Below are 20,548 nucleotides of genomic sequence, written 5' to 3'. Positions count from 1 at the left end.
ACAAACGCAAGGATAATTCCTAGGCCTCAGGGACGCTCTAATGAAACCCTGCCTGTCAGAGCCGCCACAAAGCACTCTCAGCAAGCGGCGGGAAAGGACCTCAACGCGGATCTGCAGCGTTTTAGCTCTACTTCGGAGCCACGGGAACAGAAGAGCAAGAGCAGAGCAAGCTCCGGGGCTGCCGCGCAGGAGCTACCCGCAGGGGCGGCCGCAGCACCCTGTCGCGCTCCAGCGGGGAGCCGCAGCCCTCGCCGGGCTCCGCGGGACAGGAGCCTCCCCTTCCCGCTGCGGGGCCTGGCACGCGGGGCCCCCCTCACCCAAGCCGTGCCCCGCCGCTGCCCGGCCGGCACCGCCGCCGCCGCTCTCCCGCTCCAACGTGGCAGCCGCGGCGCCGCCTCCGGGGCGCCTTCCGGCTCCGCCGCCGCCCAGCCCGCCCCTTCCGGGCGGGGCGGGGCCCGGTAAAACCGTTCAACCGCCACCAACCACCGCCCCCACCCCCCTTCCCCTCGCGGAGACGGCGGTTTGGGAGGGAAAATGGGAATTTCGGTGGCATCGGAGAGGAAAGGGGGCCGCCCGCCCTCAGCAGCTCAATCGCAGTAATCACAGCGCGTCAGGATGTGAACAGCAGCGAGGGGCTCATCAGCGGGCGGGCGGCGGCCCGACAGCCCGGGGGGCTGGGGGGCAAAGGCGAGGGGATGGCCTCGGAAAAGGGGCACCCCCCGCGCGCGGCAACAACGGCCCCGGGAAGGGGGTGGTGGTTTCAACGGACTCCAGTTACTGCCGAGGCCGCCAGCCGTGCTGGATGCTGCGGGACACCCGCGCGGCTCCTTCGTGCTCCGTCGCGGCGGGCACAAGAGGCGGCGGGAAAGCGGCGCCCGCAGCCCGCTCGCTGCGCGCAGGTCTCCACCATGGCTGCTCGGGCCTCGCGGGCCGAGGCGGCTCAGCCGGTCGCTGGGAGCGCGGGCGGGCGCTGCCCCCGACCCACCTCGCACGGCAGCGGCGCTCGGGGCCTCGCCCGCGCCTCAGCCGCATCCCGCCGGCGCCTAAGCGGCCCCGCAGCAGGCACCGGGCGGACTGCCCCGTGCGGGGCGCTCTCCGATATCCCCGCAGCGTGGCCGGGCCTAGGGCCGCCTCGAGGCCGCGCTGCCCCGAGCATCCCACACACACGCCGTTCGCAGCAGGAGAAAAAACCCGAAAAAGCCCTCGGCGCTCTTATATATAGAGGCGGGAAGCGCCCCTCCCATTGGCTCCCAGGGGCGCCGCGCTCCCATTGGCCGCTTCCCCCGCCGCCGCCGCCGATTGGCCCGATGTTCCCCTTCCCTTTCCGCCGCTCTTCTGCCCTTCTCGTGTTGGGGCGGGACTTGCGGAAACACCTGCCCCGCCCTCCCGCCCTCTCCACCCAATGGCAAAGCAGCGCCCCGCCAGCCAATGGCAAGGGGCAGCCAATGAGGAGGCGCGCTGCGCGGCCCCGGCGGCGGCCGTTGCGGGGCGGCCGTTACAGAGAGGAGAGCGGGAAGGGGCGCCATGACGCGGAGCTGCTCGGCGCTGGGCTGCACCGCCCGCGACAACGGGCGCAGCCGCGAGCGCGGCATCTCCTTCCACCAGTGAGTGCCGCCGTAGGGGGGACGGGCCTGGCCGTCTCCCAGCCCTCACGCCCACGATCGCTTCTCTCCGCAGATTCCCGGTGGACGCCGCGCAGCGCCGCGCGTGGATCCGCGCCGTGAACCGCGTGGACCCGCGGAGCCGCCAGGCCTGGAGCCCCGGCCCCGGCGCCATCCTGTGCTCGAGGCACTTCGTCGAGGACGACTTCGAGCGCTACGGGCTGCGGCGGAAGCTGCGCCGGGGGGCCGTGCCCTCGCGCTTCCCCCCGCGCCCGGTGCGTGCCCGCCGCCCCCGGGGGAGGGGGGGTGTCCGTCCGTCCTTGTGGCTGTCCTCAATCTGGGCTTCCCCTGGCCCGAGGGATTTAAATCACTAAGCGCCTGTGCTTCCTCCTCTAGGATGCGCTGAGGCCACGCTGCGGGCGCGGGCTGTCCCCACGAGCCCTCAAGCAGCCACTCCTGATCCCCTCCGACGACGAGGTCGTTGCCGAGGATCACAACTACAGCCTGAAGGAGGCAGCAGCGGCTGCAGGCCAGCAGGCCCAAGGACAGGAGGTAGCAGCGGGGCCCGTGGAGCAGCAGCGCGTGGCAGCGAGGAGGAGCCCCATGCCGTGGCCCAGAAACATCTTCAGTGTCATCAGGGAGATGGCGGAGAAGAAGCGGTTGTCTGAGGAAGGTGCGAGTTTGCTGCAGGCACAGTTTTCAGGTACTTCTCGGGGTTTTTGAGTCAGAGCTGAGCTTCAGGGTAGATACTGCCTCATTCCAGTTTAATGAACTATAGATAGCCAGGGTAAGCACCAACTGTTAGATTTCATGGGGCAATAACATATGCTTTAACTGCAATTTGTGCTGCAATATTTTTGCGTTATTTATCCTTTTGTTAAGTTAGCAGCTGTTTAGTTGCTTTGCTAAAGCTGACCTTTTACTTTTTTGAAAGCAGATTTGCCCCGTGAGCCACAGAACTGGAGGCACATGACAGAATACTCGCTGGAAATGAAACAATTTGCTTGCATTCTCCACCTCTACCACAATAAGGCCTATGACTACCTACGGAAGATTTTCCCCCTGCCTCATCCTTCCAGCCTGACAAAGCAAGTTCATTTTCTTTCATTTGGATGGGTTTCTATTTACTTATGTAGAAATTGGGGGAACAGAAGTCTGTCGTGAAAATACTCCAGTAGACCTCTGAGAGGGAAGGAATGGGCCAAATACTGGAAAAAAGGAGCAAAAACAAGTAGGGTATTTTTTGTAAGAGAAGCAGATGGTGTTAAAGGAGCAATTCATTTAACACCACTCCCCTCATCAGTTAGAACACACTGGAGAGAGGATGGAGACATGGGGCAAGCATCAGCACAAAGAAGTCAAAACCACTAGGACCATACAGAGTGGAAACATTGGAACTGTTAGCTGGGAAAAAGAAGAGATTAGAAAACTTATTCTCTGAATCTTAGCTCCTAAGAACATCCTTCCTCCTTTTCCAGCTGGCTGTCTAATAGCGGTGCCGCTCCAGGCTTCAACAGCGACATTTTTATTCGCCTCCAGGAAAAAGCGGAGAAGGGGGACCAGCCCTACCGTTACTGTGCCCTGCTGGTGCAGGACATGGCCCTCCAGAGGCAGCAGGAATGGGATGCCCAGAGCCAGTGTCTTGCGGGCTTTGTTGACGTAGGGGCGGGTGTCCTGGACGCCGACGAAGCCCCGCTGGCCTCGGACGTGATAATCCTCATGGCGGTCGGCATCATGAGTCCCTGGAGGGCTCCTCTTGGCTACTTCTTTGTGCACAGCGTGAGCGGCCACCTCCTTGCCCAGCTGCTCCGACAGGCCATCAGTAAGCTGAACAACATCGGTGTGGCGGTGCTGTCTGTGACAGCGGGTGCCACCGCACGCGGGGCTGAGACAGCCAGGGCTCTGGGCATCCACATTGACCCTGAGAGGCTCCACTGCACTTTCCAGCACCCGCCTGGCTCTGCTCACTACATCACCTACTTCTTTGACATGTGCCATGTGCTGCAGCTGATCAGGAACGCGCTGCAGTGCTTCCAGAAGATCCAATGGCCTGGAGAAGCAGCAAAGTGGCAGTACGTGGTGGAGCTTGCAGCCCTGCAAGAGAAAAGAGTGTTAGAGCTGTGCAATTCCAATTCAGGCTGTCCTGGAAATGATCAATGTTGCTATTTGAAAGTCAACCTCGCTACTCAGCTGTTCAGTGAGGGTGTTGCCGATGCCCTGGAGCATCTCCAGAATCTGGGCCTGGCCTCATTCCAGAACTGCAGCGGTACTGTCAAGTTTGTGCGTTTGATGAGCCATCTGTGCGATGTATTCCAGGGCAGAAGCTCCTCTGCCAGAGGAAGAAAAGGGCCTTTGCTCGTTGGAAATTACAGCAAAATCAGGCGTCTCTTCAGTGAGGCCAGGAGCTTTTTGCTCACCTTAACAGACTCCATGGGTAGGTGTGCTGTAAAAAGCAAACGCAAATTGGGATTTCTGAGTTTGTTGCTCAACACCGAAAGCCTCACATGGCTTTACACCAATTACGTGCTGCCGGAAGGGCTGCCTTTGCACTGCCTCCTGCCGCACGCCTTCAGCCTCGAGCAGCTTGAGCTGTTTCTCCGTGCTCTCCGGCAGGCTTGCCCTGGCCACGGCCATCCCACTTGTGCTGCATTCCAGGCAGCTTACGGCAAGCTGCTGGCCAGCTGCAGCTTGGCACCGGGACCACACAGCAGGGGCTTTGGAGACGCGAAGCCCTTGGATTTATCCACCTTCTGTGGGACAGACCTAACCCTGCGCAAGGTCCGTTCTCAGTACGATCCCGCTCCTGGGGGGACTGTGGCAATGGAGGATTCCTTCAGTGCCGGCCTCTTCGTGTGCGACTCAGTCCTGAGCAATGCCCTGACAGACCCATCCCTACATGAGCAGAGTGTCGCCCGCGCCGCAGGAGTTGTGGCTGAACAAGCGGCCTCTGATCTGCAATGCGATGCTTGTGTTGCTTCTCTTTTTGAGTCAGAGGCGAGCACGCTAAGGAGTGGGGCAGTGCTCTACATAAAAAAGTCAGGTGGGGTGAGCCTGCCCTCTGCAAGTGTGCACCACATCACGAGTGTTTCTGAACGAGTCCTGAGGACGTACGCCCTAGGGCGAGGTAGCCGCAAGAACTCCGAGCTCTGGAATTTGTTTATCCAACAGAAAATTTTCTGTGAGCTTCTGGGACAGAGGCCTCTCTTTCCCACACTCACTGACCATTTCTTTGACAGGCAGTCAAGTCTCGACAATCACTACATGATCTTGGTAAAGAAAATAAGTCAATGTTATTTACATGTCAGAAGAAACTGTGCCCAAAACTTAAACTTGAAATATCCTTGGGGAAAGCCCCGATGGAAGAGACTAAAGGGAAAACATTCATTTGCATCACCGTTGCATCGGTGCCAGTCAAGCCCAAGCTGGGTAGGGCCGTGACAACTCATATATCGCAGGTAGATAAGGGTTGCCCCTATTTAGCCTTGGTTATGGCCAGATCCAGGTAACACTTAATATGGCAAAGACTACGGTGCCATAATTTGCCTGGCAAAACTTGTTCTGTTAAATGGTGATGAGTGGGGCCAGTGCAACTGGTTCAGGTCACAGTTCAAAGGAGCCCAGGAAGGAAGTTCATTTTGCCTTGCACTGCCACAGAGCTGTGTCCTGGACTTGATGTTGGTAGCAGTTGAGGAGGAGTCCCTGGAAATGTGTAGTGAGGTCACAGGGGACAAGGCAAGGTCCCCTTGCAATGCTGGGATGCCTAGTGCAGTGGGGTGTCGTGCTAGCAGGAGAAAAACTGATGCACCTGCAGTTGCAGGGGCCTGGGGAATTAATGGTGCAGCTAATTTGAGTCTATCATAAAGATGCTGCAGTGAAAGATGCAAGAGATGACAGAGCTTTTACTTTAAAAGGAAAATAAAGCTGTGAGGAGAAGAATAAGTGTGTTGTCTGTGGCTCTAACCCCCTCCTGTAGGTCTCAACAAGCTAAGCAAGCCATTGGACCTCCAGCTGGACTCAGTGCAAAGTGGACAGCGCTACAGAACTACAGTGCTGAAGCCTGACTTTTGAAAATCTACACTGCCATTAAAAATCTGGGCAAGTGGAATCATTTCCACCTGTGAAAGCAGCTTTCCCATTGCTGTGCCTTGCAGTGTGGCAGAGAAGGTGGAAGCTGTCCTTCAAATCCCTGCCCTGCCCCTGTGGCCAGGGCTCAGGCATGGACTGCTGAGCTGCTGCAGAGTCAGCTTCTCTGCTTTTATTACCTGGCCCAACCAGGTCACCCACTCTCTGTGCGACATGACGCTGTCCTCCCAGGGCTGCGCTGTAGTTGGGCACGTCCTCCAGCCCCTGGCACACCGCAGGCCCCTTCAGGCAGCATTTCCACTCATTAATTTGGATTCCGTGCCCATGAAGTCAAGTAGCAGAACAGGCTTCTCCACTCAGCTCATTTCTGCGGTAAGGAGGCTGCTGGGGGATGCAGTGCTCCACATGGAGTAACCAAGTCCAGCTTAACTGCTGCCACAAGCGACTGTGTAAAGGTAACTCTTACTATATATATATATATATGTATATATATATATAAATATAAATGTTATTTTTGAATTTTTAGGGCAACTGCCAAAATGCCGCCGAGGTCTCAGTGGCTGGATTGTTTCCACCACAAACTTCAAGCTCCAACATTTCGCATCATCTAAAGCTCCAGCAACAAAATGAGAGGAGCTGTGGGGAGCAGGCCCTGCTGTACTGTTATTCTTTCCTGTTGGCAGTTAAGGCTGCTACCACTCGCTGGTCACATTAGACATTTGGTCTCTTGTCAAGTGAAACATGGTGTCATTGGGTTCAGATGAAGCCTCATCCCTCATAGTGAATTTTGCTCTGCACCAGGCACGAGCTCCTGGCCTTGGGGGCAACATTGTGCACACAGAGGTGGGCTGTAGGGAGCTCCTCTTTGTTCAGATTTCTCCTCTGTGCCACTACTGTGGTCGCTGCTCATTGACTAACAGTGCAGGATGACTCTGGCACTTTGGTAGTCCCAGGGCTGAAACATCTTGCACAGTTTACTCATCCCTTTGTAATTCACTTCAGGTTGGGTGGCAGAGGGTTTGGAAGAATGCCACAGAAGTCCTCAACTGTCTGGTAGAATTACTGCAGCTTTCCAGGATTGTGTATCAGCATTTCTCACTAAGGTGGGCAGGAGAGGGCCAGATCCTGGTGGAGAAAGATGCCCCAGGTGAATGAGCAGTTAAACTGGAGAGGTTCAATAAATGACTTGCACTGCAAGCTGCTCAAAGGGACTACAAGGAGATGTCGCTGACAGGAGGCTGCTGCAGACACGAGTTGGATGCCAAGGCTGGATGCACCATCAGGACTTGTTCCTGAGGGCTCCTTCCATCTCCCTGAAGCCTTTTTTTCTCTCAGCTGTGCTAACCTGGCGTAGTTACTGCCTGGGAAGCAACCAGAGGGTGTTGACCAAAAGGAAAATACCTACCTGGCCCACAGGGGAGCTTGCTCAGGGTGGAGTTGCACTGCTGCTGCTGTTACCACCTACTCTGCCAGTCACTGACTCAGTGCCCAGTCTTATGCACATGCCTTCACTACAGCCACTATGAGCAGATTTTTCCTGCCTCCCCTTTCTCCACACAGCCTATCTCAGACACTGCTTTCTCGTACCCACACTTCTTGTCCAGATGTTCACCGGTGAAACATGGAGCATCCTTTGTCACAGCAACACCAAGCCCATTCTGGCCACAGCCTCCTGGGCATGCCCTTACCTCTTCACACGTCTCATGGCATGGAATCCAAACCTCATCCCTTTTTCACTTACTTGGGCCTGATATTCTTCTGGAGAAATCAGACACACAAGAACCAAAAAAGAGAGGGCAAGCTCTCTTTTTGCTTCACATTCCTTAATGCAGGTAACGTAACATGACAGAGCTGTTTAAAAAAAAAAAAAAAATTCCTAGCCACTCATAAAACAAAACTGTTGTCTGACCAGCACACAAAAGCTTGTTTCTTATGAAACAATTACAAAAATAAAGACCAAGACATGGGCTCAGCTCCCTGGTGGTGTGCCACAGTCATTGCTATCCAGGAATGCACTCAAGTGACCAAGAGGTCGTCTCCAGTAGGATTCACGTACCAGTTGAGGCAGAACCTGCATCAAAACTGTGCCTACTGATAACTCTTTACTGCTTTGCCATTTCTGTGAGAAATCCTTCCACGTATTTGTCAGCACTCAAGGAAAGGAGGGCAAAAAGATCATATTTACAGAATAGTATAAATGTTTATTTTTCTTTGTGATTTATCTGGCTGTTTCATTTTTACAATATAGAAAAGTGTATTCTTTGAATAGGTCTAGTAAATATAAATTTAATTTTTCTACTTTCAGATGTAAACAGAACTAGAAAATGAACCCTTGCCCCTTTCCCAATTATTTTTATGTAACCGGATGAACTTGACTGTAGATCGTGTCCAGCAGTTTGATGAAAATGTCTAAGGAAGTACAAAAACCAATTCATATATACTATACCAGGGAGAGGGGAATCCAAGTTCGCATTGGAGAGAGCTTCTTCAGAACAACAAAGAAGAACTAAGAGCATTTGATTGCACCTTCAAAGTCTTTACAAGCAAAATATTCTCAAGCAATGCCATCATACATAATTACAACTGTTATCTAAATTTCACAAGTGTTTTTGCACACTGTATATAAATACACATCACAAAAGGTGCAATTTGGAGTAAGACACAGAATATATACAAAATTAACATGGATTGAAGTCTAAACAAAAGAAGGCATATTGCAATCTGTTTCAAAAATAACGTAAGTAGGTATTACTTCATTCACTTACACTAATTTACATTTATACAAATCTTACTTGACATACTATATTAGGTCACTAGAAGTAAACTGAATATCTGCACTATCTACATGTAAAGTTACTGCACTGACTGTTAATAAATCCAAGTCCTAATTATGGAAAAAATGGCATTACTTCAAGTGAGCGATGGATTCCCTTTTCGGAGATTTGCACACGCGTATTTGCTATTTCTGCTCAGGGAGATGCTGCTACAGGACAGGGCTCTTCAGATGGTGACCAGCTGGCCAAATCTGCTCCCCTGCACCTCAGGAAGCTGTTTTGGGGGGCACCAAATGTGGGCTGAAGAGAAAGGGCCTTTTGCTCAGTGTCCTGGAGCATGGGGAGAAGCCGCTGAGCGGAAGCATCCTCCCATCCTGCTGCCGTCCTCACACATGTAGGCACTTGGCTCTGCTGCTGGTTTGCCTTGTCCCTACCTTCTCCCAGCCTGGCCTTGTTCAAAACCCCCGAGGAAGAGCTCTGCCATATCTCTGTATTTACAATTACACAAGGAATACAAAATCCCTTTTGGAAAAAAAGACAGCATTTTTTTAAAATTTTCTTTTCAGGCAGCAGTAAGACAGTTAATAAAAACACCTGGGGTTAAACATGGTTATTATGCTACTTTTAGGTCAATACCTTACCGGTTTCAGTTTGTAAATGTGTTCCACTATCAAAACTGTGATCTAAGCTTGCCTCAAATGGTAACAAATACTGAAAAAAACCCCCACCCTAATCTATACACTGCCATAGGTGATTTCTCTCTCTCTCTTTTTTTTTTTTTTTTTGGTCAAAGGATCAGCATGTATGTTTTGGTAGCAGTCTTGATTCTGTGCTAGCATCCTGTACGATCACGGCTCTCATGGTTGTCCTAAACAACTTCTAAAAACTTTCAACTAAAAGAAAGAAAAAAAAAATCACTAACATGACAACATACGAAAAAGGAGCATCGAGATGACCCCCACACCAGGGCAAACATGATCTCCACACCTGTTCACAGGGTCAGTTTGGATGCAGACATCTCAAGTCCCAACTGAGACAACCATGGTTGCACCGTACTCTGTCACCCCAGCCTCTAGGGCTGGAAATACCCCTCCAGGGTACCAGCTGGACCCTCAAAAACGCAACAGGCCAAATCCCCCTACTTCCATGGACACATTTGACTACCCAAGACCTTCGAGTACCAAGCTCAACCTAAGCCACAGCATCCAGATGCTTGTCACTCAAGCCAGCACTGCATGATGTTGGGCAGGCAGCCGAGCATCACAGCATCTCTGCTCCTTCTTGCTTTTCCAAGCAGGACACTGCCTCAGCTTTCACATTCCAGCTTAGAAAACACCTGAGCTCTCACCAAAGATTTTATCATGCAAAGCCACCAAGCAAAAAAATATATATCAGCTGCATTTACCTCTGAGCACCTTGGGCCCTGCTTGGGTGAGATTCTTGACCCACACACAACTGTGTGTTTCACATTGCTGCACACATTAAGGAGCCTCCTGTATCCACTCCTCAGTACCAGGACTATTGGCCATTTAGATGCTCTATTGTACATAGTTCTTTCTGGAATTACCTTGGTTACACTGATATCTCTCTGTATTCTGGGCTCATTGCCAAAAGCATCATCTGTTTGTTGTCAGCATCTGGGTTTTCTTATATGCATACTGTGATGCAACTCCATACACCGTAAATAATATATATTATAATAATTTATATATGCCCTCGAGGCAATTATTTGGGGGGACGGGAAGAAAACATCCAAGTCTTAGAAAACCCTGGTTAAAAGCTGTACAACATCAGGAAGGAAAATTCACCTTTAGGCATCGTCATAAGTAGAAGAGGATTTAGCTAAGATTTAAAAGACTCTACATCTGTTAGAAAAGAATTTCTCATTTCAATCTTTTGCAAGTCAATTTAAAACAAGCACCAAATTAACAAATATTGTTAAATCCTCTGTCCCAAACCAAAGTGTCCCTGTGCCTTAAATGTTCCGTTCAGTCCGCTTAGCTGTAGCTCACATGCATGAGTCAGCAGTTCATGGCACAAGGGTCACTTTTGGACTTCCCTGCAGAGTTAATAACTCTCATCAAACAGCGTCCGAATTCCTCCAGGATCATGCGCTCCGCGGCTGCTTTGGACTTGCCCATCTTCTCCGCTTGCTCCGCCTGCGCGAGGAGGCATTCACAGGTTGCGTCCGCTACCTCCTTGGTGACAAAGGTAAAGGGCAGCCTGAACGGAATAAAAACCCCAGTCACTCCCCACAAGACTAAAGATCCCATTAGGAGCAAGTGACAAGGGGAACTGCATCAACTTACTTGCCCCCACCACTGCTGAGCACTGGCGTTGGCCTTGTCAGCAGATCCGAGATCTGGGAAGACAACTTGGTCTTCGCTGCCGTCTGCTGCTGGACTCGGACTTCGGCCGCATCTGCTAAATGCATCAGCGTCTTGCGCTCCGGACTCTCTTCAAAGTTTTTGCAGCCAACGCATTTACATATGGAAGAACACATGATTTTTGCCTGAAAGAAACAGGTCATGAGGTAAGTAGTTGCAGTTCAGACCCGTTTTATGACAAACTGTGGGGAAGAGCTACTTCTGCTGTAGTGTGTTACCAATTATGCCCTGGAAGAAACCAGTGTGGTTTACTCTAAGTTCTGAAATCAAGGCAAGATGTCTCCTTGGAACAAACGCTCAAGACAAACGCAAGTCAAAGATTTCAGTTATCCTTTCAAACCCGAGTGAATTTCACTAAGAGGGGAATTCCACCTCTGCTAAAACAGTCATTTAGCTGAAACAACAAGATTTTGGCCTTTGACTTCCAAAGCCTTACGTGTTCTCGTGCAGTATGCTGTTTTAACTGCTCGAGCTCCTAGAGAGATGGTGCCATAGATGTATTCATGAACTATTGCTCTTCAGTAAAGGACAACCTCAAGATGAGTACATAGTTGCTGGGTGTTTTAGAAATAAATTCAAGGGAAGCAATGTATTTTGCAACATGCACTGCTTTGTATGTGCAAATTGCCAGATCAGTGTAACCATTGCAACAATACTGAAAAGTCTTAGATGGCCCATTGCAAAATGAGAAGCACTCTCCCTGCTGCATACTAAATACAGACACTATTTACAAAGTATACAGATAACAGTAAGATGTGACATGGGTACTAGTCAGGCACCTTTTCAAATGTTGGCCAAAGTCAAAGTGTCAGGAGGGGAACACAACTTAAGTGACAAAGCAGAGTTGAGAAGGCACAGTACCAAAAAAGAAAAGCCACAGGCTAGGACAAGATCATGTTTTATACCTCATAACATTCACAGTAGTTTTTCAGACATCCCGAGCGTTTACAGTTACACCCTTTGCTGTGTCGCCGATCCGATTCTCCTTCCTTTCCTTTCCCTATTTTGGGCTTGAAGGCTTCAGGGTTTCTGTCCAGGCAGGCCTGTCAACACAGACTCAAAACATCAGTCATCACACACGGGGAGCAGGATTTAAAGGCAACAGCTTTAAACCTCCCACACAGGTAGGATATTGGGGCTTTATAAACCTACCCTAAGCACCCTGTAGCTTTACAAGGTAGAAGCTACTGCTTTCCCCCCAGCTGTACACAGGGGAACCCAAAGGTCGGCTGTCCTGTCTCAGTGCTATTCAATAGGAACATGCTTTTCAGTTCAATGACGTGAGAAGATCAGACAGAAAAGATTCCTCACCTTTATTGCTTTTTGCCTATCATTTTCATGGTCCAGATTGTTGTAACAATTTGTACAGTTGCAGTTATTGCAGAATTCACCATTTGCAAAACAATCGCAGTACCTAAAACAGAAGATAAAAAAATTAGATGGCCTCGAGTTAGAAAGCTCCTCAAATCATAATAGTCTTTGCCTCTGTACCCATTTGGCATTTGAAAAGTATCTCCTCAGAATAAGCAAGACTCAATGAAAAAACATATATCTAGTCATGTGCCTCAAAAAAATACCCAGCACAATCTTTCTGAGCTACTTAACTCAGCATGGCTTTTTTGGCATGTTTTGGTAGGGATCCACTAGTGGTACTGTAGAATCTAATTGCACTCACAGCAACGACAACTCAAGTCCAAATGCTGGATAAAATTGCTCCCCCATGCACAAGGCTGCAAGGTTAGCAATCTGGGATAAACTGAGGTGGCCACAGTTTCCCCTCTGCTTCATTCAAATGGCACAGGCACTGCACCATTTCCACGGAGGGGATCAACAACAATCTAAAATAGATTGCAGACCTTCCACTTTTCGTACACATAAAAATCTTGTATTCTGGCTCTTGGCATAAATGTGCAATGTCAAAACTGGAAGGTTTAAAAACAAGCTCTACTCACAGTTTCAAACACAGAGACTTGGTGCAATTGCAAGGCTTCCTGGGGCGGTTGGCAGATTCAGAGGGAATTATTCTGAAAAAAAAAAAAAAAAGAAAACACATCCTGAAGTGAACTATTTACACATCTGCTATATTATCAGTTTCTTCCTACTTGAAATTCACATGTGTGGCTTATATACAAGCACAGGAAAACCTCTACAGTCCCCTTGCAATAGCTTTTTGGCTGACTGTGTTTATGCAACTACAATAAAGGATGTAGTAGTTGCAACCCAGGAAGAGCCATGTTATTGGCTGCCCATCTAGCTGTGTGCCTAAGGCAGCAATAAGGCTCAAAGCTAAACAACGGATCATAACTACTGCCCCAGAGCACCTCTAGCCACAACAGGGGCTGCAGGCAGCCAAGGGCTGCGCAGCTTGACCAGGCCTTTTGTTTTGTTCAAGTTGGAATTAAATGAAGCTTACAAGCTTCAGAACAAGCAAGAAAGCCAAAATCCAGCATTCAGCTTAAAAAAAAAATTATAGCAGAGATTGGATTTAACTACTCTTAAAAACAGGGATTTTGTGTCACTAATCAGTTTTGATGAGATAAAGTCCATCCTTATCCAACAATTTCTGCATGCAATACCAGGAGATTAAAACAAACCAATTCATTTGAATAGCTGCATCTGGATTTGGGATTAGTTTGCATCACACTTCAGGTTACAGCCCTGAAAACTACCTATGCATACTCAATTTTTGAAGAGCAGAAACACAGCAAGACTTGTCAGAATTGCCAAAATTACTGGGGTGTAGAAGCGGAAATAAAATTCATAACAACTGCTATTGCTCTCCTTTAGGGAAAAACATATATACATTTTCTTCTTTTTGAGAGGGATGCAAGCAGTTTATTGAGCAGCTCACCCTGCAGGAGGATTGCTTTTTAAAATCTGTGTGCCTAACACTCACCCGTTGAATGGCAGCCGTGCTTGGGACTGGATACTAGATGTCCCTGTGAAATTGGTGTTGCTTGCTATAGATACATAAGATGACTGCTGTAGCTAAGAAAACAAAATGTTAATGTGTAACATGAAAAACAAAGGTTTATACAATGTTATTTCCAGCAAATCTTTTAATTGACATTTCATCTGCTCTTAGCAAAATACTATGCCTTTCACTATAGTTTCAGAAACTGGTAGAAGTTGGACCAGGCCTGCACATCTAGTAGAAAAACTTTATTTCAGGCTGTTTTTGTTCTCTGCTAGAGCATCTATAGCCATATATGTAACAGAGACCACAAATAAATGCTCACACCAAACACTTCCTAAAAGCCACATTTATTTTCCACTTATTCCCCTAAAGGAATCCCTCCCCAATACATCAACTTTACCTCCTGCACTAATAACCTACAATAGCTTTCTCAGTCTACAAGTCACTTACCACCCACTTCATATGGTGTTTGTGGGCCTATATTTTCAACAGTACATTATCACTTTGGTACAAAAAAAACCCCCAAAACAAAAAACCCCAAAAAACAAACAAAAACCCACACCACAGCAAAAAAATGATTTGAAATAAAACAAAAACGAAACACATGCAATTAACTAAGGGGAACAAGACCGGTTGCTCTTGTTGCACAGTTTGTTTTGTGTACCTAATAAATTAAATTATTTATCCTTATTTGTACTGATATTGATAAAACTATCCTTCTTTGTATTGATAGGCTAATTAACCTTCAGCAGAACTTATCGTTTGCGTTTCTTGTCATTTTGAACCTTAAGCAGATTTCAGCAAAGCAGAAAGCTAATTCCTAAACACACGGTACAGAGGAAGAACTTGAACAGGAAGATAATCCACGCCGTATGAGCTCCTTGGCTTGTCGCTGGGTTAGCACCGTACCTGCGTGACGTACTGAGCTGGAAGGACTGCATAGCCTACATTTCCTGTGCCAGGCGCTGGTGCCAGCACGGTGCCCGGGGGCAGGTTAGTGAGGTTGGGCTGTATCTGTGGCAGTGGAGTGGCTGGCATAATAAGTCTTTGCTGGGGCTGACTAGTAGTAACTATCTGGGAAGCTGGGTTCATTGGTTTGGGCACCACCTAGGGAAAAAAAAAAAAAGAAAAAAAAAAGGTGAAATCTTGGTGAATCTTTATGAAATCTTTGTCTGTCCAGCGTAGACTTTTTGATAAATCCTTGCACTGAAGTGCTGCAAACTGGACATCTTGGTTGTCCAGCAGAAATCAGTCAGGAATAGGTCTGTTGCACTGAGCTCACCTGTTTGACAGTCTGTGCTGGCACAATGGGGACAGACATCCGCACAGGGGTTGCGTTCACCACCACTGGTTTCGCTAGGATAAAGAGACCACATTGCATGACATTCATCACTTATAAGCCAAGTTCCCTGTGCTCCAGATTTTGACCAAAATGGAGTACAGAGATACTCTTCATCTCATACCACGCGGCTAACTCTTAGGAATTTCTTTTCTCCTTTGGATAATTCATCCAGTATCTTTTCTACATTATTTTTTACTCATAAATACTGTATCTATGTGTTTGAGATCAACTGATCTAACACCAGTCACATCAATAGTGTTATGTTTAAAGAACACCTTTGTAAATGAGTAAGGACTCCACATGCATGTGTTTCACAGCAACACTTTAAAAAGCAGGCTAGGTGCATACAACCTCTGAACCTGGATTTCCGTTTGTCAATAGAAGAATATAAAAGCACATCCATGTTTGAGCCTGCTTATTCCACTAGAGCTCCAGAAAGCACAGGCAGAAACCAGCAGAAACATCTGGCACTTGGAAAGCACCTTATATTCCAAAATCTTAAAGTTGCAATAGCCTGGCAAAATCTAGGTAGGCCTTTCCCAACTTCACACTTTTCATCAGGACTATCAAGGACTTGCCACAGATCACCCAGACAACTGATAAGCCAGGGGGAAAAAAAATGCCCAAAATGCTCCAAGGATTTCAACTTCACTACAGAAGAGCTGGACACAGAAGCATTTCCACATTCAAACCAGAGGAATATGAAGCCTTCCTAAATCTATAGGTGTCTACCACAAAAGCAAGTCTGTCCAGCAGTCTTGTAAGATTTCTATCAAGTAGTCATCACGTCAAGGCTTTGCAAACAAGCTGAGCCAACCTCACTGGGTGCCTCAGCCAAGGTCCGGGGCACCAGCACTTACCTTGCTGAAGAGGCTGTGTATTCGTACTGGGATTTTGGCTGGCAGATGGGGTTGAACTATTGGCTGTTGTGGCAGTGACAAGTCTCACGTAATGGAATTTGCTTCCAGGTACCTGAATCTGCTGGACGTTTGGTGCAGTTGCCAAGGGAATAATTGTCTTAAATTGAGATGTACCCACTCCTCCTACGGTAATGGTCTGCACTGCTGACTTCACAGCCTGTTAAGGCAACACAGACAGCAGTAAGGTTACTTTTAACTAAGCAAAAAGCTTCAGCATATTTATTTATTTGTTAGTGAACAGCTCCTTAACTAGTATTATCTACAAGAACAAAGTCAATTATCCCTGCGTTTACTTTCCAGAGCAGAACAGAGATGCAAAGTGATTAAGTGTCCCGCAAGTCTTGAAATTTGGTTCCATTTGCACACTTTTACGCCAAACTCCAAAATATCTTATATTTACACAGTACGGTGACTCAGCCCCCTTCTCGACATACAATGTCGGCCAGATTTTACTGCAGATGACTAAAGAAAACATTGCTCAGTTTCTATTCAAAAATCAAGCAAGGAACAAGCCTAAGAACATTACTACTAATAAAAACACAGGGGTAAGAGGCTCCTGCAGAACTGCTTGTGCTGGACTACTGCGAGATTTATCTTTGTGTATACAGACACATCCCGTCGGACGAATCAGTGAGCAGCCCTTGAGATGGGAATGAAACACAGCACAAACTGAAGCATGAACAGATGAGAAAGCAGACAGGCCAAGGAAAGAAAGACGCAAGAATAACAAGGGGAAAAAAGCAAGGAAAAAGAAATAAGCAGAGATTTGGCAGAGTTTTTTCCTATAACTCAGCTGGAACAACAGCATATTCCCATTTTGCAAGACTTCTTTCCAATTTCTCTCTAACTACGAACCATTAACAAGGAAATATTTACTTGACTTATATGCATTTATTACATGACTGCTTTGGTGGAGAACAGCCCCTTTTCCATGCCTGTTGACAACTGCAAAAGTCTTGGTCCATTCCTCTGCTCTGTCCTTGTATCTCACTTCTTTTACAGCTCATCTTCTTATTCCCCAAACATTTTAATATTGGTATTAAATACATCATTTGTATTCTATTTCACTATTAAATTCAACTAATACTATACCTTGTTTTTAGAAGAGTTTATGCACCATTTACTACTGTATTTTCCCAGCATCTTGACTTTCTGTATTTACAGAACTGACATCTATATTTACATGTATTTTACCAGATATTCTTTTAGAAAAGGTGTTTTCTTGGAATTTCTTTAAAAATATATTGAAACCTCAACAACCCAGAGCAACTCATAACAAGCGCTATCTGCGAGCACAGTCACAGCACAAGTCTTATCACAGGGAGACCAACGTGGGCAAAGTTGCTTCTAGTACACGAATTATTGGCCGCAGTCCAAGGACAACTGGGAAAATTATCTAATTTTCATGGCAGTTCTTAGTTCTTTAAAAGGGCCTGTGCAGCCTAGGGAAACCCTTGTGCCGTTGCAGATACCTTGGCGGGAGGTACTGTGCAGGCATCTCAATCCTGTCTTTTTGGGCACTTGCATTAAAATGATTAATACTTTTGCAATTCTTTTACAAAGACAACCTTTGCAGGAGAAAATAAATAATTCTTACGGGTGCCTAAGTTCCCAAAGCACCAGTCAAGGCAAGACAAGACTGTCAAACCTGCCCGAGTCCCTGGTCTTTTGCTGTATGTGCAAGTCCACCTCTCAAGCAATCCCCTGCTTCTTTGCACTCATACAACTCCCTTCATGCTGATCAAAACAGGAAGGCAGACACTAAGATAAAAATAGATTACATAATTTACAAAAGAGAGAAAATAAGTTAGGAAAGACTTGAGTTCTGTGTTTTCATTTTTTAATGGAAATGATTTTTTCCACGCTCACCCTGACGCTTTTCTAGAAACGGAGACACAGAAGTTACTCACGTCTAACCGCAGCTCTCCGTGCCTCGCTTGGGCAGATCTCTGCTGCAAGAGCATGAGCTCTGCTGTCAGCCTCAGAAATACCTGGAAAGCAGCCATGCTCAGTGGGACACAAACCCTATTCACAAGTGGAATGAACTGAAGCACCTGAGGAACTTTTCTTAGTGTCATAGGAAGACTCTCAGATGACTGGGGAGATTTAATATACAGAGGCGAGTATTTGATCTGCACAAGACTTGCCCAGTAGAAAAGCTGCTTTCTGCCTGCATGCCCTTGAAGACTGATGGTGGTTTACATCCTAGAAAGCGCCTGCTCCTCAGGGCAGTTTTGGAGCCAGCTCTTAAGCGAAGGCCACGACAAGAACGCTCTGACAGACTGACCGCTGCAAACCTGCCCTTTGGTGCTCCCATCTGCCCCGAGCGCTGAGACAAGACACAGACATGCTAGAAGACGAAACAAAAGCCGGTTGGTACCTGCGCCGTTGTGTGGTTGACTATGGCCTTCCCAGGGGAAGAGGGTGCAGACTGCTGCACTGTGAGGATCTGCTGTCCTAAAGCTACATTCAAGGGGACGCTCACCGTCTTCTGGGGGGAGCTGGGAGGCTGGGAGGCCACTGACACCACTGTTAGCTGCTTGGCAAAACAAAGAGGCTGGTTTCAATCTCTGCACAGTAACAACACCCTGTACATACAGGTCCCCCTCCGCATCCAAGGTGTACAGTTCACAGCCGGCACCTCCAGCTCTCCCTGGGGACAAGGGCATGGCACTTGATCAACGCGCACCCGGATGGCGCCTTCGAACTATGGCACATACGTTCAGATGCACATTGGAAGCTTCAAGGCATTACCAGTTTCCAAAGCCAAAGACAGAGAAAACTGTCACTGAAGCTTGAGCACTGTCACAAACAGATTTGCTAAACAGCAGCTTTATAAGCAGCACTGTGACTGTTTCAAAACAAAACAGAAATGACAAAAACAGAAATCTCAAATGAGCAGAGCAGAAGGGAGTAACCACCTCACCATACACCATGAATTCAGGCAAACTCTAAGAATTTCATTACCATTTCCTAGTCCCCTTTTTAGATTCCTGCAGGGACCTGTTTTTTTCCAACCAGCTTCCTGCACAGTGGAACGTTACAATATTCTGTATACCCATGACCCTTCTAGGACTGCTTTTTTCCATTTTACTTTAACTTTCCCACTTCCTATTGATCCTTATTTCTGAGCCCAATATGTTTGTTCTTAAGTGAGACAAAGAATTACTCCTCTACAGTGAAAACAAGATGGAACTCAGTCTCCCCCCATGAATTCTTATTCTGGTAAGATTAAACTTACTTATTCCCTATATTTGGCCTTAGTAACTGTGCAGTACTAGAAGCTCTTTGCTCCATATTTATGTAATCCTAGGTAAAAAGAGTGTGGCTAAGCCTAAACACTTGTCATTCTTCCAGCAGAGCATGTGATGTAAATAAGCATCCGAGAACAATTAGACTAGCCCAGCTCTTGGTTCCTGTCTCAAACTCACCGTCCTTCCAATAAAATTCTTCTTCTCAAGATAATTTTATCAAGTCTAACGTGCAAGGGTCACCTTGACACTTGCCTGCAACGCAGCCTGTAACCAGCAAGTTCTTCTTTCCTATGCCTTGCCTACCTGTGCAAATCTTTGGTTTTGCATTTAGCAAGGACCATGGCAAACCTCACTTATTTCCGATGAGAGCAGAGATAACATTTTACACCATCTGTGCAGCACTAGGCAATGGTTAATAAGTGTCAGCCTATTAACATCACAGAGATCTCCTCTTGAAAGGAAAGCAGCCTGTTGACCTTTTATGAAAACTTAAGAAAAAATATATAGTATTTGACTATGTAGATAAGAGAGTACAGCAGCTCTCAGAGTGGATGCTTAGGGAATGGCAAGAAATGGCCAGAATGGGTAACTACGTTGCAGGGGGGACAGGAAGGCTGCAGCCAGAATCAAGTCCTTACCTTGTTAGGGGATTTGAGTGGCGAGATAGCTATTTTATTGGGTGTCTGTTGAGCTGTGGTACTCAGAGATGATCCAATAACTCCACTCTCAGAGATTGTTATCGTCTTTGGTGGCGTTCCTGGAGCAGACTGTGAAAGAACCCTACCTATAATCAACAGAGATATAGTCAGCTCAAGTTGTCCCCATTCATGACAGCTTTTAAAGCAAAAGGCTTCTCTGGCTTTCATGATTTATCTCCACCTTTGGGGATGTATTACCTTTCCAGGAAGAACACTGGAATTCCTTTTGTTATCTTTGGCAAAGAACAAAAAGCTTCTCTGTCCCAGACTCACTTCTATCATAGTTTCTATTTAATCCAGCGTCTTGCACTATTGATATCACAACAAGAAAAAATCATCCAGCCTAACCTCTACCTAAAAATCAAATGGTAACATGATGATTAAGTCATCGAGAACCACCATGGAAAAGGATAGTCCTAGTGGAAAACTGCCCTCTTCTGAAATTTCCAGACTTCAAGATAGGCCATATATAAAGCAAGAGTAAAAGCACACAACTAAAACCATGTGCAACCTGACACACATCACCATTTGTGGGAATTATACCATCTAGCTTATGCAACACTTCTAGTTTG

At 47.5% G+C, this 20,548-nt stretch overlaps 2 protein-coding genes across 5 annotated transcripts in view; one reads left to right on the top strand and one right to left on the bottom strand.

The window, feature by feature from the left end:
* The first annotated feature begins 1,523 nt into the window (after positions 1–1,523).
* Positions 1,524–5,485, top strand: THAP9 (THAP domain containing 9). Its single transcript, XM_088531502.1, has 5 exons — positions 1,524–1,604; positions 1,678–1,876; positions 1,998–2,304; positions 2,518–2,689; positions 3,080–5,485. The coding sequence occupies exons 1-5, from the start codon at positions 1,525–1,527 to the stop codon at positions 5,037–5,039; spliced, it is 2,718 nt and encodes a 905-aa protein (XP_088387628.1). The 5' UTR covers position 1,524; the 3' UTR covers positions 5,040–5,485.
* Positions 5,486–7,864: 2,379 nt separating this feature from the next.
* LIN54 (lin-54 DREAM MuvB core complex component) overlaps positions 7,865–20,548 on the bottom strand; it is a 29,658-nt gene continuing 16,974 nt past the window's right edge. For 2 of the 4 annotated variants that reach the window (XM_088531650.1, XM_088531653.1), the window contains exons 4-14: positions 19,917–20,062; positions 18,405–18,560; positions 15,965–16,181; positions 15,045–15,118; positions 14,672–14,869; positions 13,742–13,833; positions 12,798–12,869; positions 12,157–12,259; positions 11,751–11,888; positions 10,768–10,970; positions 7,865–10,681 (exon numbers count right to left, since the gene is read on the bottom strand). In XM_088531650.1, coding sequence (XP_088387776.1) covers positions 10,480–10,681; positions 10,768–10,970; positions 11,751–11,888; positions 12,157–12,259; positions 12,798–12,869; positions 13,742–13,833; positions 14,672–14,869; positions 15,045–15,118; positions 15,965–16,181; positions 18,405–18,560; positions 19,917–20,062 — 1,601 coding nt within the window. In that variant the 3' untranslated portion in view covers positions 7,865–10,479. The remainder of the gene's footprint in view (positions 10,682–10,767; positions 10,971–11,750; positions 11,889–12,156; positions 12,260–12,797; positions 12,870–13,741; positions 13,834–14,671; positions 14,870–15,044; positions 15,119–15,964; positions 16,182–18,404; positions 18,561–19,916; positions 20,063–20,548) is intronic. The other 2 variants (XM_088531651.1, XM_088531652.1) reach the window with 2 other exon arrangements.

This window comes from Tinamus guttatus, unplaced genomic scaffold (genome assembly GCF_059628265.1).
Source record: "Tinamus guttatus ecotype Peru unplaced genomic scaffold, ASM5962826v1 Tinamus_guttatus_pri_ptg000423l, whole genome shotgun sequence".
NCBI classification, from domain to species: Eukaryota; Metazoa; Chordata; class Aves; order Tinamiformes; family Tinamidae; genus Tinamus; species Tinamus guttatus.
Note: the sequence above shows the minus strand (reverse complement) of the source record. Positions and strands in the feature narration are given on the sequence as shown.

Coding starts and splice junctions, on each gene's coding strand:
- THAP9 (XM_088531502.1), top strand. CDS start 1,525: ATGACGCGGAGCTGCTCGGCGCTGGGCTGCACCGCCCGCGACAACGGG. Junction 1,605..1,677: donor CGCGGCATCTCCTTCCACCA/GTGAGTGCCGCC, acceptor TTCTCTCCGCAG/ATTCCCGGTGGACGCCGCGC. Junction 2,690..3,079: donor CATCCTTCCAGCCTGACAAA/GCAAGTTCATTT, acceptor CTCCTTTTCCAG/CTGGCTGTCTAATAGCGGTG.